The 17642-nt window shown below is 33.7% G+C and overlaps 1 protein-coding gene across 6 annotated transcripts in view; it reads left to right on the top strand.

The window, feature by feature from the left end:
- The window catches only part of CNKSR2 (connector enhancer of kinase suppressor of Ras 2), a 289400-nt gene that overhangs the window by 56073 nt on the left and 215685 nt on the right, over positions 1–17642 (top strand). For all 6 annotated transcript variants that reach the window (XR_006787678.1, XM_045855937.1, XM_045855936.1 and 3 more), the window contains exons 2-3: positions 7039–7202; positions 14830–15032. Coding sequence is in view for 5 of the 6 variants with exons in the window: in XM_045855937.1 (XP_045711893.1) it covers positions 7039–7202; positions 14830–15032 (367 nt within the window). In the remaining variant the exon portion in view is untranslated. The remainder of the gene's footprint in view (positions 1–7038; positions 7203–14829; positions 15033–17642) is intronic.

Genomic DNA, 17642 nt, shown 5'->3' with positions numbered 1-17642 from the left:
ATAATGTCACCATTTTTCCATTTCTGTGATTTAGGAATGTATGCATCATCTTCCTTCCCATGGCCTCCTCTACCTTATACACCCAATCCAGCACTAAGTCCTGTACATTTTATCTTTTTTCCAATCCATCTCTTCTCTTCCTTTCCTGCCATTATCCTAGGACAAGCAATCAGCATTTTATACTTAAATTGCTTCAAATGCCACCCAATATGCCTCCTTTTTGGCAGCCTTCAATTAATTTACATACTACGGCTGGAGTAATATTCACAGAACACTTTTATTTTAAAAATTTATTGTTTATGTTACTACAGTTGTCCCAATTTCCCCCCTTCCCTAAGCCCCCTTCACAGTCAATCCCCACATTGTTGTTCATTTCCATGGGTGATGCATATATATGCTTTGTCTAATCCCTTCACTTTCTTTCAGCCAGTCCCACCCTCCCTCCCCTCTGGCAGTTGGCAGTCTGTTTCTTGCTTCTGTGCTTCTGATTCTGTTTTGCTCATTAGTTTATTTTGTTCCTTAGATTCCACTTATAGGTAAGATCATATGGTATTTGTTTTTCATTGCCTGGCTTATTTCACTTAGTATAATAGTCTCCATGCTACCTATTTCCAGTCCCTCAGTACTTTCTCATTTCTCTCAGGTTCCCAGCCAGGATTTTGAACATGGCCTACAAGACCCTGCATCATCTCGCTCCTGACCCATCTTTTAACCCCATCCTGCTCTAGCCTCTTCCTCATCTCTGCATTTCAGCCATACAGACTTCTTTCAGTTTTTCAAATGTACACTGTTCCTTTTGTAGTACAGAATCTTTGCATATGTTGTTTCTTTGGTATATTATTCCCTCTCTACTCCTCCCCTTTGCCTAGTTAACAGTTGAGCTTATGGATCATAGTACCATCGTCAATTCTTCAATGAAGCCTTCCATTCCTGATTTCCACATCAATAGAGGCTAAGTCTCCATTTTTGTCTATCATAGCAGTGCATTTTTTCTCCATATCATCACAGCTTGTATTTATACATCTATTTTGGCAATTAAATGATTAATAGTTGTCTTCAACATAGTAGTATAAACTCCATAAAGTCAATGGCCATGTCAGTTTTTGCTAGGCATTTGATTCCCAGTGCATAGTGATCACCTCATTAACTATTGATTAAATGAAGGAATGACTGAATATGTGTTTGGTGCCTGCTGTATGCAGTGCTGTGTGGAGGAGTTCATGACACTATCCTTTAGGACTCTAAAGTTTATTGGGGGAATAAGACACTAATGCAAAGATTATAAAGAAAGAGCTCAGGTAATAAATACCATTGGGTGTACAAATGCATAGATATTAAGAGAAGAGAGGTCCATCATGTGCAAAACAAGACAGGATTTCAGCAACTAAATATGTGAAAAGGATGTTCTGGGTAATAGTAATCACATTAAGTAAAGAGTTGAGTTGTTCAAGTTGGCTACAGTTTAGGATGCATGAGTGTATGACTGATAATGGTAGAAAGATAGGATAGGGCCTGAATTTGGAGATCCTTGAATGGCAGAATAAAAGATGAAAACTTACATGTTCTTTAGCTTCCTTAAACAAACAAGCAAAAAATCTGATTATCTATTAAGTGGTAAAATGAAAGACATCACTAATCCCCAGGTTTGCAACTGGTTCTTCATGCTCGGTCTATGATTTATATTAAAGTTGTTTTTCTGTTAATAAAATAGTAAGGACTATGAAGACTTGCAAAGAGAAAACAATTTAAGTTTTAGTTAAAACTGTTGCTGCAACTGAACTTTAATTTGGGTGAGAAAGTATGGTCTTTGAAAAATATTGTATATGAATTCTTAAGTATATAATAGATTAAGCTCCATGATAATAGCAAACAGTCTTTGTTTATGAAACATGATTAAAATAATTTTTGTTTTAAAAATTAAAATATGGACATGTGGAATAATTATATATAATATTTAGTGATTATGTTATCTTTAAAGAGTATTTAAAAATCATTTGTGAGCTGTCCTGAAAAATCACTTTGAGAAAAACTGTTTGATCAGCTGATTTACCATGTTCTGCATACAAAATTTTAAAAATTACAAAATTATGAAACCATCAAAACATTGTTTTGTGCAATGTGCCACTGCTTTTCAAAAGTTTCTACCTCATATCACCATATATCAGTATTTTAAAATTGAGCAGTTTTAAACAAATTTGATAGTGTGTTTGTGGGTTACTTTGCCCTCTTTAGTTGGCCTTGATATAGCATATCACTGGATATATTGTAAGTACTTTTTGTGAATATTCTGATTTGATACATCATAAGAAACACTTAATTTTATGTAGACAAATCTGTCTTTTTCTTTACTGTTTCAGGCTTTGGTTTGATATGGAACACAGTGTTCTCTAGTACTTTTTTATTTTTTAACATTGAATGTTATCTGCTATGTGGTTGGCACTGTCTCCCAGTTTCAGTGCTGATATGGTTTTCTTCCTTACATTTGTTTTCTTTTGGTCATTTAATCGGAGAGTAGAGTTTTAAACCAGATAAAATTTACTCTGGTTTAAAATGTAGAACCAGTAACATTGTAGGGAGGCTGGATTGTTTTGCAAACTGGAACAATTGACATATTACCATCTAATCAAGGTTTTTATTTTTCTCTGTCTTAAGGACAACATTAAATTGTTAGAGAAAAATTAGATCTGAAGCTAATAGAAATGGCAATGATAAGTATGGTGGGGCTTGTCCTTCCAGTAAGTCTTCCGGAGACCACAGGGCAGTGATTGGTTTCCTACTGCATGCACCAATCTGCTCACTCTACGTCATAAATACTTTTTCAGACAGAACTCTGTTTGTAGCCTCTGAGCTTTGCCAATCAGCAGGGTGAAGGAGTCTTTTCAAAAGTAGTTAAATGCATTAGTGCACACAGCCCCAAACTTAGTAGGTATTTAATAAAGAGCTTCTGAATGGAATTCTGGAAACCATTTTTCCCTGGCCTGGGTCTTTTATGTCAAACACTATGATAAAATAATGTCAGAAGGAAATTTTTAGTGTAATAGTATTTTCCAAATGTTATATAACCTATAATTCATTTGTAAGTTTTAAAATTTTATTCTTTAAGTTGATGGAATAAAATTGACTTTTTAGATGTTAACAGTTTCATGAGTTTCAACATATGTATAGATTTATGTAACCAACACCACAATTGAGATACAAAACAGTTTCATTACTCCCAAAACTCCCTCCTGCTGGTTTATAGTCACAACCTCTTTATATTCCCAGTCCCTGGTAACTAGTGATCTGTTTTCTGTTGCTATTGTTTTGCCTTTTTCCATATGTAATATAAATGAATCAATTCAGTATAGCTTCTTTCACATTGGCCATTTTCTCTCAGCATAACACCCTTGAGATCTATCCAAGTTTTTGTATATATCAATAGTTCCTTTTTTATTGCTGAATAGTATTCCGTGGCATGGATGCCCCACAGTTTGTTTTTCTTTTTCACATTATATCTCACTTGTTAAAGCAGATATTGTTTATTTTTATTGGAATTTAGACTTGTCTAGTGACATAGATAGTTTTGAAGAAAACTTTTTTCTTTTGGTTGAACAAAATGTAAAGCTGAGTATAGTAAAAAGCAGAGTGATTGCCAGCTCTGAATTAAATCAAGAATTTATATGGCTATATCATCCCAAAACTATGTGGGAATTGTTAAAGAAAATTTTAACTACATAGGTTCTACAGCAAAATCTAATTTTTCTCAAGTTAATCAGGAATTTGATTTATTAAATATTCTGGGTATCTAAGTAGCCAGTATATTTTCATGGGTCAGCCAGTTTTCCAATAATTAGAATACAGTAAAATTTACTTATTGTTGAAATACTACTGAATTTTTTCTTTTTAAAAAAATTTTATTTATTTATTTTTAGAGAGGGAAGGGAGGGGAGAAAGAGAGAGAGGGAGAAACATCAATGTGCGGTTGCTGGGGGCCTTGGCCTGCAATCCAGGCATGTGCCCTGGCTGGGAATCGAACCTGCGATGCTTTGGTTCACAGCCTGCGCTCAATCCACTGAGCTATGCCAGCCAGGGCAAATTTTATCATTTTTAAATGGTTTAGGAAGTACAACTAGATCTTAAATACAAATTGCCTTTTGCTGAATTATTTATCATTATATGTTCTCCTGTATATATAAGAAAAGCATGATTATATATACCTTCTGATTGTTTTTATTATAGAAAATGCTTTTACTGTCTATAGTAGATGTAATTAATACCTGAATGCTACTTGACACTGACATCCAAGATTCCCTGCCCCCAAAAAAAGGCTTAAAAGTTAAAAAAAATTAAAGATCTTTGATTTTTAACATTTTGACAGGAAGAGTCATTGAGGTTTTTGAATCAGGAGGTGACTCAATCAAAGAGCATATTTAGAGATGTGACAGTGATAGACTGGGCAGACTCGTGTCAGGAGGACCACGTAGGCATCAAGGCAGACTGTACAGCATGACTAAGCTGGTGACAGGGAGATCAGAAATGAAAGGGCAAAGCAGGAGCTATTTTGAGTGAAGAAATTATGTTTCTCACTAACTGACAAGATAAGAGATTAAATTGGGGAGTCATTCAAGATGGTTCTGAGACTGGAAAAAAACAGTGGTACAAATAGAGAAATAAATTGCTTAGGGAGAATGAGATTGGAAATATGGTGTTATTAGTCATTGATGATCCAGAAAAAAGCAGTGTCAGTGAAAAAAGGGGACTGAAAACTAGCTTAAATGTAAGATCTTTTGCTTTGAATTATTCATGTATTTGAGGAAGCAAACAGATATTGGATTGATGCATGTTTGTTTCAATTTCCTAACCTTATCTTGCAGAAGGGACACAAGTCCTCACAAATCCACATATGCTGATCTTTGTTCTTTACAGTAAATAGTGAGTGGCAACAGACCTCTAATGAATGAATTTACATTTTTATGTTTTTTCTGTAAATATTAGGGTGTTCTATTTTTAGATAAGAGTACATGTGTTATGTACAGAATGATGTATAAAGTAAAATTTCTTGGAGTATCAATAGACATCCTCTAACACCCATTTTAAGTAGGTTTTTAAGATTTGTTTAAAAGATTTTATTCATTTCTATTTTAGAGAGTAGGAAGACAGAAAGAAAGGAGAGGGAGAGAAACATCAATGTGTGAGAGAAACATTGATCCCTTGCTTCCTGCATGCCCCCAACCTGGTTGGGGACCTGGTCTGCAACTCAGACGTGTTCCCTGACCTGGAATCAAACCAGTGACTTTTCAGTTTGCCAGATAATGCTCAACCCAATAAGCCACACCAATAAGGGAGGGATTTTAAGATTTTGAACATTAAATACAATAATTTGCATACTCCATATCTTCTACATGATAGTGGATTTATTCATTTTATTTCACCATTCTTCTGTAATATTACTGATATCCTGAAAATTTGTGCATCCTTAGAATATCTCTCAAATGTCACCATTTTGTAAATGTTTCATTATTTTTAGAACCTCTTTTTAGGTCCATGATTTTTGGTTCATTCCTCATCCTTGCAGATGGTAGAAAGCAATATAATTTACTGAAAAAGTCAGAGATACATTGTAGTAATGATTTCAAGCCTCCTTTTCTACTGTTTTAAGACATGGTCTTAGATAAAATAGTGTATATTTTATTTAATGTTTTCAATTAAATAAAATATAGCACACGATAAATAAAATCACAAGTGCACAATTTTCTTCATGGTAAATTTGTGACATTTAGAGTATGGATCAAGACTTACTTGCTATGTTTACTTTTTTAAATTTAATATTTATTGTATTTTTCCCATTACCAATTAGTCCCCTTATACTCCTCTCCCCCTAGCAATTACCACACTGTTGTCAATGTCTATGAGTCCTTTCTCCTTTTTGATCAACCCCTCCACCCCCTAACTTCCTCCCCTACACTAGCTGTCATCTGCTCCCCACCTATGAGTCTCTATTTTGCTTATTCAGTTTGTTCATTAAATTCCACAAATGAATGAAATCATATGGTATTTATCTTTCTCTGACTGGCTTATTTCACTTAGCATAATGTTCTCCAGGTCCATTCATACTGTTGCAAAGTGTAAAATTTTCATTTTTTTTAATGGCCAAGTAGAATTTCATTGTGTAAATGTCCCATAGTTGTTTTATCCACTCATCTACTGATGGACACTTGGGCTGCTTCCATATCTTGGCAATTGTAGATAACACTTCAATGAACATAGGGGTGCTTATGTTCTTTCAAATTAGTGTTTTGGGTTCCTTAGGACATATTCCCAGAAGTGGGATCGCTGAGTCAAAAGGCATATCCATTACTAATTTTTTGAAGTATTTCCATATTGCTTTCCACAATGGCTGCACCAGTCTGCATTCCCACCAACAAGGCAAAAGGGTTCCCCTTTCTGCACATCCTCACCAGCACTTTTTGTTTGTTGATTTATTTAATGATAGCCATTCTGACAGGTGTGAGCGATGTCTCATAGTGTTTTAATTTACATTGCTCTAATGATTAGTGACAATGAGCATCTTTTCATATGTCTATTGGCCATCTGTATGTCCTCCTTGGAGAAGTGTCTATTCAGGTCCTTTGCCCATTTTTTAATTGGTTGTTTGTTTTTGGTGTTGAGTTTTGTAAGTACTTTATAAATTTTGAATATTAACCCCTTATCAGATGTATTGGTAGATATGTGTTCCCATTATGTGGGTTGTCTTTTTATTCTGTTGATGATTTCCTTTGCTGTACAAAAATTTTTTAGTTTGATGTAGTCCCATTTGTTTATTTTTCTTTTGTTTCCCTTGTCTGGGAGAGATATATCTGATAAAAAATTTCTACAGGCAATATTCAAGATTTTGCTGCCTATGTTTTCTTCTAGAATTTTTAAAGTTTTGGGTGCAACATTTAAGTCTTTGATCTGTTTTGAATTTATTCTTGTGTGCAGTGCTTTTCTTATTTTATTTTTTCTATCTGTTTGGTTCAACTTGTTTTTATTCTGGTCTTCCATATTTTTCTTTTGTAGGTCTTGATGACTGTTTGCAGCAGTATATTAAGAACTTTGAGAGGGAGAAGATCAGTGGGGACCAGCTGCTGCGCATTACACATCAGGAGCTGGAAGATCTGGGGGTCAGCCGCATTGGCCATCAGGAACTGATCTTGGAAGCAGTTGACCTTCTGTGTGCACTGGTAAGTACATAAAACTGACAGGAAGGGAAACTTCATTTTTTTTCTTGTTTTTTCTCCCTTTTAATTTTTTTATTTCTTCTCTTTTTGTTTCCTTCTTTCCTTCTCTTCTTAAAACTAATTTAAATACAAGTAGAAAAAAAATCCCCTAATTCTCAACCAACTTGGTATGATATTTTCCTCCTTCATTGAATTTGCTATATTATACAGTGCTAAATTACAAATTAAAGAGATTTATAACTTAGCTGGTGACATTACATTTAGCTACTTGAAAAAATTAAGTTGGAGGTCACCAAAGGAATTTTCATAGCTGCATTTAGGATATCCAATTGTATAAAATCGATTCCCTTCTAAAATTTTCAGTTTAGGATCATAAATAACAATCCTCTTTTAGGAAAATCACTCCTAAAATAATCAAATTATTTACATGTTATTTATGTATACATCCAATGAGTATTGCACTTTGTATGATTACTTTTGTATGTTGAAAGAGCAATGCTTAATTAGACAAGAGAAATCAGTGAATTTGTACTTGAAAAGTTGTTGAAGCTATAGATTTTGGAGTCTCAAGGATATAGGGATTGAATCCATAGAGAAGAGATCATCCAAGGAGGTCCTGCAGAATATAAAGAAAAAAGACAAAGCTTGACACTCGAGCTGAGTAGGAAGAAGAGGAGGCTGCAGACAATGCTTATAGAGTGATCAGAGAAGTGTGAAGACAACTATAAAAGAGTTGTCACAAAACTAATAGGAAATATTGTTTTCATTAAGGAACATCAATAATGTCATCAAATTTAACAAAAAGCTAATAGAATAAACAAGAAAAAAAAACACCTGACTGAAAGCAGTTTCTAAGAGTAGAATCTGATGCCATATTGTTTGAATAGCACCTCTTATGCAGATATTTCAGTTTTACTTTGTCATTTCCTCAAAGAGATATTTCCTGATCACTCCCTCACCCTTGTCTGACCTAAAATTAACCCCCTATTATTAATCTCTTTTTAACCCTTATGTCATCTTGTAATTATATATTTATGTGTATGTTTATCAGTTTAATGTCTATTCCTTTCACTAGACTGTAAACTATGTGGGAAAAGTGACTATCTTTTTTGAACACCCAGCGTGTAGTACAAATGCCTAGCAAGAGTGGACGCTAAATAAATTTCTTTTGAAAGTGGTAATGAAAGAGACTCAACACATTTTTCACATGCTAGTTTTGGGGATCATTTTATTTCCCTGTTCCTGAGATAAGAGAAGTCAATTCCTGAGATAAGAGTATACATAACACACATTTACACTCTATCCCTTATATGAATGAAGTCACAGAAATCATGCCCGAAATAAACCAGTACTTAGGGTAAGTTAAAGGTCCACAGTGTTTTTGCATACTGCTCTCCAAAACTGAGTCAGAATGTCAATGAAGGTGCAACAGAAGCATCCTGGAAATTAGCAACTAATCTAGCAGTCCCCTGTTTGCCACATCTTCTATAGCATCAACAGTTCTACCCTTTGCGGCAGCATGGATGGAACTGGAAAGCATTATGCTAAGCAAAATAAGCCAGGTGACCATATGATCTCACCTTTAACAGGAACCTAAACAACAAAACAAACAAGCAAAATATAACCAAAGACACTGAAATAGAGAACAGGCTGACAGTGACCAGAGAGGAAAGGGGAGGGAATTTCAGGGGAAAAGGGGAAGGGTTTACAGGAACAAGTATAAAGGACACATGGACAAAAACTGGGGGGGGGGGGGTGGAAATGGGAAGGAGGGGGGAGGTCGGGGGCGGTGAACTGAGATGGGAGCAAAAGACAGAAAACTGTACTTGAACAACAATTAAAATAAAATTTTTTTAAAATAGTTAGGTATGTCAGAGTTTGAAGTCCAGGGTGTATGTCTCATAAGCAGTGCTCTACATAGATGAACCACTCAAGTGCTAGACTGCCAGTTCAAAGAACGAAAGATTGATGATTGCAATGTTACCTACAGAGAGTCTAGACCTATAGGCTTTGGAGTTTGGCCCATGAGCAAGCTCTGCTAACCTACACTTACTTAAAAGGATGACATCAAAGACATATGTCTAGACCGTTTTGATGTTTGAGCCATAGAGCTATGGCAAATCCCTTCACATGCTGAGTTTTAATCCTTCTGCAGTTGTGGTTTAAGCACCGTAGTGTTATATCATTTTCTGGGAAAACTTCATTATGTGGTTGAGCTGTTCTGGAAGTTAACACAGAAAAAAAATAAATCAAAATACTAAATTCATTCTTTTGTGTTTATTTAGCAATAAATTGCTCACATTCCCCAGAGAGATCAAATATTAAACTCCCTTTTCACTGCTTCCTAGTGGTTATACATCAGCAATTTCGAAGTGTAGATATCTTCCAGTTTATGCAACAGATGTTTTCCAGTGAATATAAATTAAATTACTGAGCTGTGAATTCCGATTTATTTCTATATTCCATTATAAAATCAGGAGGTGATATCCCTCATTAACAAGCTCAGGTGACTAGACCAGAAGTTCTGCTATTAGGAATGGGGAACTATGTCTTGTCTCTTTGACACTGTAATGTCTCTACTGGTCTATGTAATTTTCTTTACATTTACTGTATTTATTTATTCTTTCAACTTTTACATAGTCATGTTCAAACAGTGCTACCAAAGGGAATACAAAGATGAAAAAGGCATAGTCTGTGCTCTCAAGATGTATGCAGTCTAATAAAGGAGACAGTAGTCATTAAAAGATAATATAGATTCCACCCCCCTTTGCTCATCTCCACCCTCCTCCCAGGGCCTTCACCACACCATTGTCTGTGCCCAAGGACTAGGCGTATATGTTCTTTGGCTAATCTCTTTATGTTCTTTTATCCAGTTCTCCCAACTCCCCACATATGTAACAGTGTCAACAATAAAAGAAGCTGTAAAATGTCACTTCGTTTACTTGGAGAAATAATAAAACATTCTTGAATTTCAAACACCAGAAAAAAAGATAATATAGATTTAAAGACAATCCCAGGGGAGTGTATAAGGAAATGATGAACACTACTGAAGGATTCAGAAAGTATAGGTGGGGTTTGCATTGGGACTTTCAGGATGAATAGATGTTCACCAAACAAAAAAGTTGGGGAAAATTTATTTAGGCAGAAGAAATATCACATGTAAAGACAGTTGTGGAAGAGTATAGTGTGTTCAGAGAGAAATGAGAATTTTTGATTTGGCTACTGCAGAGTAAGAGGTGATGGGAAGAAAAGTAACTTACACTTCATACCACATTATATTAAATCTTTGCTTAGATTTTTTCATCCCCCAGTACACTTCCTGTCCAGTGCTTAGCACATATAGTATATTAAATTAATGTTATGTTATTGCATGAATTTCTCTGCCTTTCTCCAGAGAACTGTTACTTTTTCTCTTGCTTACACAGCCTCTGACTCTGAAGATTCTGTTCTTAGTATAAGGAAGACACAGAGTAATTACCAAATTCCTTTCTTTATTTTAAGTTTTGTAATATTTTCATCTGCTGTATGTTAAAGTTATTCCTGCTGGGGAATAAATGTATGGCAGCTGATGAAAACAAAAGGTCTATTTAGTAACTTGTTCATATATTCAAATATACATTTATTAAGTACCAACTATATTGTTTGTATCATGTTATTCTAGAAAGAATTAACTTGTTCATGATTTGGAGGTGTAGTAACTCTTGCAAGCTGTTATGCTATCATTTAATATGCTTAAAAAGTGAGCACAGTATACTAACTGAAAGACTAAAGCATAAATAAAATATATAGAGTTTAATGTATAGCCCTTAATTTCTGTTCTGACAATACACTTTTTATTGGGAACTCTAGTGAATCATTTATGACAAGATAAAAACTGTTTTCATTTTATTCTTCATGTACTTTTCACATAATAGGCATTTTGCAGGAAAATTTTGATGTCTGCAATTGCTAGGATGTGTTTCTTTGCACCATAATTGCTTGATTCATTTATCCAAGTTGTTTCTTTAAAAAGCTTCCTTAGAGCAATCCTTTTAGAACTTACTCATTTATAAAGCAGTGTATTATAAAACCTAAACACCTGCTATATGCTACGTTCAAATGAAGAGCTCTAATAAAATAGCATTGACACTGTAAAATATGTAGTACCAATATTGAGGTTTTTAGTTATGTGTTTAATGAGAATTTGCCACTAGTGAAGATATAGCCACCTCAGTTTTCTAAAATATTAAGTGTGTTCCTTTATTTCTTTCTTTTGTTTGTTTTTGCATGCATATAATTGAAAGAGAAGAACAGTATGAACTTAGCACCATTTCCTTAAGATTAGACAGGCTATGTTGAATTAGTCTAGAGTTAAAACTGATTCCTGGCAGACATATTATTGGCCAAGTATTTGAACAAATAGATAACACAACACAAAGAAAATAGCTGAGTACATTGTATGTTCAAGCTTTTGTTTTCTTGATGTAGTCCTTTCTGTAAGAACAGTAATGCCTAGTTTTCCCATGGATGTCCAGTGAAAAGGCAGCCTGTAATGAATAAACCTACATTTTTACAGAGTTCAGGTAGTACATACCTCTGGCCAAAAAACTAAGGGCTGCTTCATTTACTTAACGCTTCTTTACATGGTAGGCAAGGGAGTGTGATTTACTGGTGACTTAGTGAGTCACAACAAACTATCACCTTTCATGAAAGAAATAACAAGAAGCTACTTGTGTTGACAGTAATTTATTTTGAGCTACTTACAATTGAGAATTGTGATGATAAAATTAACTCAAGAGATCACTTAATTCATCCCTTTTCTTAAAATAGCACCACAGAAAAGCCTTTATATGCAGATTAGCTTCTAACCTACTTTTATAACTGTTCTTGAATTTAAAAAATGCTTTTGAATTATTAATTTACTTAAATTTGTTAACTAGGGTGAGTTTTATTAATTTCCCTCTCCATTTTCTACTATATATCTTCTGTCTCTTCTTGCCTCCATATTCCTGTCTTCTTCATTTTCTACCTCTACTCCACATAGGATATTTTTTTCCAGTAGGTTCCAAAGTTTGGAGGCCTTCTCAAGGTACCCGTCCAGGTTTTGTCCAGAAGATTTTTCTATTTCCTAATTCTTGAGTTATATTAAAAATAATTTTAGTACTATTTTAAATTTAAAAGGCTTCAAAGTATTTTCTACTTTGCCTTTAGATTTTTATTTATAAGAAGACTTATATTATTGTTTTAAAATTATTTTATATATTCTAATAAAATATTTGAGATGCTTACATAGATAGATAGATATAATCTATCAAAAAATTAATCTTTTATGGAGGCTGTGGCTACAAAGTGAAACCATTACCTGGTTGATTGATTAGACTCCTCTCTAATAAACTATTATAATTTGAGCTTCTCTAAGAAATTATTATAATTTGATTATAAATAAACATTTCCTCATTAAATTCATTAATACACAAAAATGAAAAGTGCAGACACTGTTATACTTCAGGGAAAATGCTTTAACACAAGAAAAAACTTCTCAAAATATTTTTAAGGACTTCAGATATACTACACTTCATTGATAAAACTACAAATTGTTCTGTCTAGTCACATGGTCACTCAATGATGCCTACCGCCCGCACTGACTAGTACAGTGAAGTTGTCATTGTTCATGCATACGCATTCCAGTCCACTCTCCTTGGCTGCCAGGTTATATCAATGTCAGGCAAACAATTCTCGTTATATTAACAATGGCTGGACTTTTTCTAGACAGAGGTCATATTTACACCTACTTGGTATAACTACAAATTGTTCTGTCTAGTCATTAGAATCTTTATAAATTTATAAAAGGATTTCCTTCTTAATATAGTGACAAACTGCAGAAAATAAAATTTCTCAAAGGTTTCACAGATAATCCATGCTCAGATGCAATAGAATTTGAGTAGAATGTTGTTTTATTTGTGTAAGCCTGACATTTTAACTTGAGGGAAGAATATTGCAATTTAAATTAAGCAGTGAAAATTTAATATAGTATAATTTAAAAAACAAATCCATGGCTCCAAAAAAGAGTGTTCTTTCGTAATCATGGTATCTCCCCTGCCAGGTAAGTATAAAAAGAGTGTTCTTTTAATAAAAAATATAAATTCTCAACAAGAACAATTAGAATTTTATCACTATTAAATCTTTAGTGGTAGCATACTTAATTAACATAATGGGGTATTTAACATTTAGGCATCTAAACCCTCTCTAGTTCTTTCTTTTATCTCCTCCCAGTGCTCTTTTTTCTTAAATTACTATGGAAAAACATTAACCTAAATTATATGTAAACTAGATACCAAGTGGTTGTTGACTTAATAATATAGCTAAATTCATGTGTCATTTGCCTCCCTTTTCTCTCCCTCAGTATTTTATCTTCCATTTTGCTTTCTTTGTTGTCACCAGGCAGCCTGATGATTTGTCCCATTCTGAACTGGGCTCTAAGCTCTGAGCTTTTTAAGCAAATGAAAAAATCTCCTGTGCCTCACTGTCATCAACTATAAAAGTAGAGTAAACCAAACTTAGCATTTGTTTTGGGCCTGAGAGGCTATTTAATATTCCTTGGGTCTTATAATTTTCTGTGAAGTGATAATACTTTTAATTTTATACAGGACAGTAATGTATATATTGCTAAATAGTTTGACCAAGGTCATCCTTTGATCGGGTTAATCAGCCTTTATTTAGAGGTGTTTTACAACTCATAATTAGCTGTTTTAAAATTTAATTGTAACTTACAAAATCTTTCCCTAAAGTTTGCTTGAAGGAATCCTAAAATATTTTGCTAATGAATATGGTAGAGAAGCTTATTTGCATTTATTCTTATAACCCCTTTCTGAAACAATTGGTAGACAAAATATTTTGGGTAAAATAATAAACATTATTAGAAATTTAAAAGCAAGACCAAGGGAAAAAGAAAACAAATACACATACCAAAAAGTCACTGTGGTTACCTTAGATGTGTTTCGCATTTGACTGTGAACTAATGCAACCAGGATAAAATAAAAATAAGTTTAATTTCATAATTTGTATTATACAAAGGAGAAAGTATATTGGTGTGCCTGTGGAAGCAGAATATTTCCTGGTACCATGTTATAGAAGAAACTCTGTGAGTCATTATAGAGAGGGCATGGAAAAAGGTTTATTACAGTCTATCTCTTGCTTGTTTTTATTGTTGGGTTGTGTTTACTTTGTTCACTTGGAGGAAGCAGAATTTTTCCTAGTACCTGCAGTCATGAGTATGCAAATGCTAATAGATACTTAAAAATAATTGTTGAAAATAATGAATTTCACAAGTAAATGAACTTAGGTTTGGGCTTAAAAACACTTATGAATCCCTATAATCTTTCTGTCTTGGGTGATATAGTTTCAAGACATAATGCCCTCATCTTTCCATGTTCATATTAGTACTTAACACATTATATTGTAATTTATCTGACATTTCCCCAAATCCTCATTTGACTGTGTGTTATGGTAGACCAGGAATCCCACCTTAATTCATTTGTGACTTTTAAGACTAGTTCCATTTCCTATATATACTAAAGTACTTAGTAAATATTTTAATGAATGAATGAAATATTGACTTTAAGTATGTTGTTCTCTCTTTTTTACAATTCAGAATTATGGCTTGGAAACAGAAAATCTAAAAACCCTTTCTCACAAGTTGAATGCATCTGCCAAAAACCTACAAAATTTTATAACAGGGAGGAGAAGGAGTGGCCATTATGATGGGAGAACCAGTCGAAAATTGCCAAATGATTTTCTGACTTCAGTTGTGGATCTGATTGGAGCAGCTAAGAGTCTTCTTGCCTGGTTGGACAGGTAAAATCTTGCCAATGTTTCATAAGTAATTCTTCTTGGATAGCACTTTGAATGTAACATTATTTCATGTTCTCTTGTAAAAGGATTGGACAGGTAGAGACACACAAAAATACATGCAAACACACATAGCAATCCATGAAGTCAGTCAGTGGTATTTTATGTTTGTTTCATAGGAAGATGAAATGTGACAAAAACCTGAAGAAATAATTTAAATCATTTGTTGGGCTTCTATTGCTGCAAAGGTTCTCAAAATGCTTATTTTGTGTTATATCATATCACAATGAAACATTAAATCAGATGCCACTTAACATTTTGACCATAAAAATGAAATATGTACTTGTTGGGAAAAAGACAACCTTATGATAACTTAAAAATCTTTAACTGAGACTTTTCATAAATTGAAAAAAGAAAGCTGAACTTTATATTCAGAAGATCTTTCACAGAAAAGTTCAGCTCCAAGCTAACTTTTGTATAATAATGATGCTTTTAATAGTTTCAGTTTTTAAAAGGAAAGATGAAGATAGAGAAAAAAGAAAAAATTCTTTGTCATGCTAAGGAATTTGGACTTAATACTGAAGGCAATGGAGAACTATTTAGGGTCATCATGTTCAGATCTGTGAATTTTGAATATTACTTGGTCTACAGTGCTGGGAAAGATTAGAGAAGAGTAAGGCTAGAAAAAGGAAAACCACTTAAGAGAGTATTTTATAAACGAATCATGCTGCTGCTACTGTTGGAGATTCTGATGTTAATACCTCCAGCCACACTCAATAAAATAACCATAGAAGGGTTGTCTTTTTTTAAGGGTAGGAAAACTAGCACTTACAGAGGTTAAGTTCAAAACCAAACGACAAGTAAGTGGTAGAGCCAGAATTCAGTCCAGACATCTGACTACAGAACTGATCCTCTCCACTGCTATTTATTGAGATTTTTAATTAATTAGAGAAGCAGCAGTGAGGATGGAAGAAAATTGGAGATATTTATGTAGATAAATAAGACTTGTTGACAAGTAAGATCTAGAGACTAAGTGAAAAGCAGATATTAAATAAAAGGCATCTGACTTGGCTGAACCAGTGGATGGTAGTGCCATTATTAAGATAAGAGAAACAGGTTATGGTGGAAGACAAGTATTGAGTTGAGTGTCAGGCATTATAAATTGTGATGGCTGGAGAATATTAAAGCGAGAAAGTCTTTCGAGTATTGCTGCTCATAGTAGATATATGGTTGATAGAAATTTGGGAATAGTTAAAATATAGGTAATTGTTAAAGTCACAGTTATATCAATTTGGTGGTCTAAGGAGAATTATAAATTCTTCTTACTCTATATTATTTATTTTCCACAACACTTAAATCCTTTTAGCACACTACATACCTTACTTATGTATTATTTTTAATGTTTTTGTCTGACTATTCTTTATGTTATGTATGCTTGAACACATTAGGGATTTTCATCTGCTTTGTTCAGTGATATCTCGGTTATTCAGACGAGTTCCTATAGTGGGTGCTCAATAAATATTTTTGAGTGAATTAAGAGAGCTGAGGTGAGGAATGAGCTCTCTGGATACCAACAACTGAGGGATGATTAGAAGTTCAGGTACAGAAAAAAAATAACAAGACATAGCTAGAGAGGTAGGAGAGAATCAGTTGAGAGCGTTTTCAAGGAAGCAAAGGCAGTAAAGAGGTTTTTGCTTGTTTCTTTGTTCATTTATTGTCTTTTTATTAAGAGTTCAATGTTTATTTAGTTTTTCAATTTTATTTAGATAAAATTCACAGATAACATTGTGTAAGTTTAAGGTGTTCAATGTAATAGTTTGATACACATTTGATTTGCAAAATGATTACCACAATAAGGTTAGTTAAAACATTCATCACCTCACATAATTCCTATGTGTGTATGTGTGCAAAGGGACATTTAAGATGTGAGCAAAGAGTTTTAGGGGGAAAAGGAAGTGGTCAGTAGGGTTAAATGCTGCTTTCAGATTAATTAGGGTAAGAACTGAAAGTGTGGGACTTTAGCAGCATCAATTTAGTGTTTTTACTTACACATGAATTCTAGAATGTATGAATTGGTTGTAAGTTAAAGGTATGTGAAAACTCCTCTTTGAAGAAATTTTTCTGTGAAATGCTTGTTATTCAGGAGATTTTTGAATCATATTAACTTCCCCTTCTCATAGATTCTTAATGTTTTAGAGGTCATAGAACAGATCAAAGGCAAATGATAAGTGCTACTTCTGTATTTGGGAGCTTGACTTGGTTTCCTCCTCTTGCCATGAGTTGTATAATTATCTTAACTGCTCTTTTGCCAATGTACATTTCAGAGGATCTCAAGATCAATTTAAATGTAATATGATTTTATCTATAACTGCCAAGTGAGATGTTTAGGCTGTTTGTTTTCCTGACACATAGCTCAGACTTTCATTAGCAATTGTTAGTATGTTTGTGTTTAACTTACATTTGTAATCCTTTCAATGGAAAAAATGTTTTTAGGTAGCAGCAAATGAACAAGACAACATTCCACATGCCGTCCTGTTTCATTGTGTCCTACAAACTACACAGTAAACAAAACACATTCATCAATGTTAGAAAAGCCAAAAAAGCAGTGTTCCCCAT

Source organism: Phyllostomus hastatus, unplaced genomic scaffold (assembly GCF_019186645.2).
Source record: "Phyllostomus hastatus isolate PE091 unplaced genomic scaffold, TTU_PhHast_1.1 phas_scaffold_12, whole genome shotgun sequence".
Lineage (NCBI taxonomy): Eukaryota > Metazoa > Chordata > Mammalia > Chiroptera > Phyllostomidae > Phyllostomus > Phyllostomus hastatus.
The sequence above is the reverse complement of the archived record's forward strand: the minus strand, read 5'-3'. Positions and strand labels throughout refer to the sequence as shown.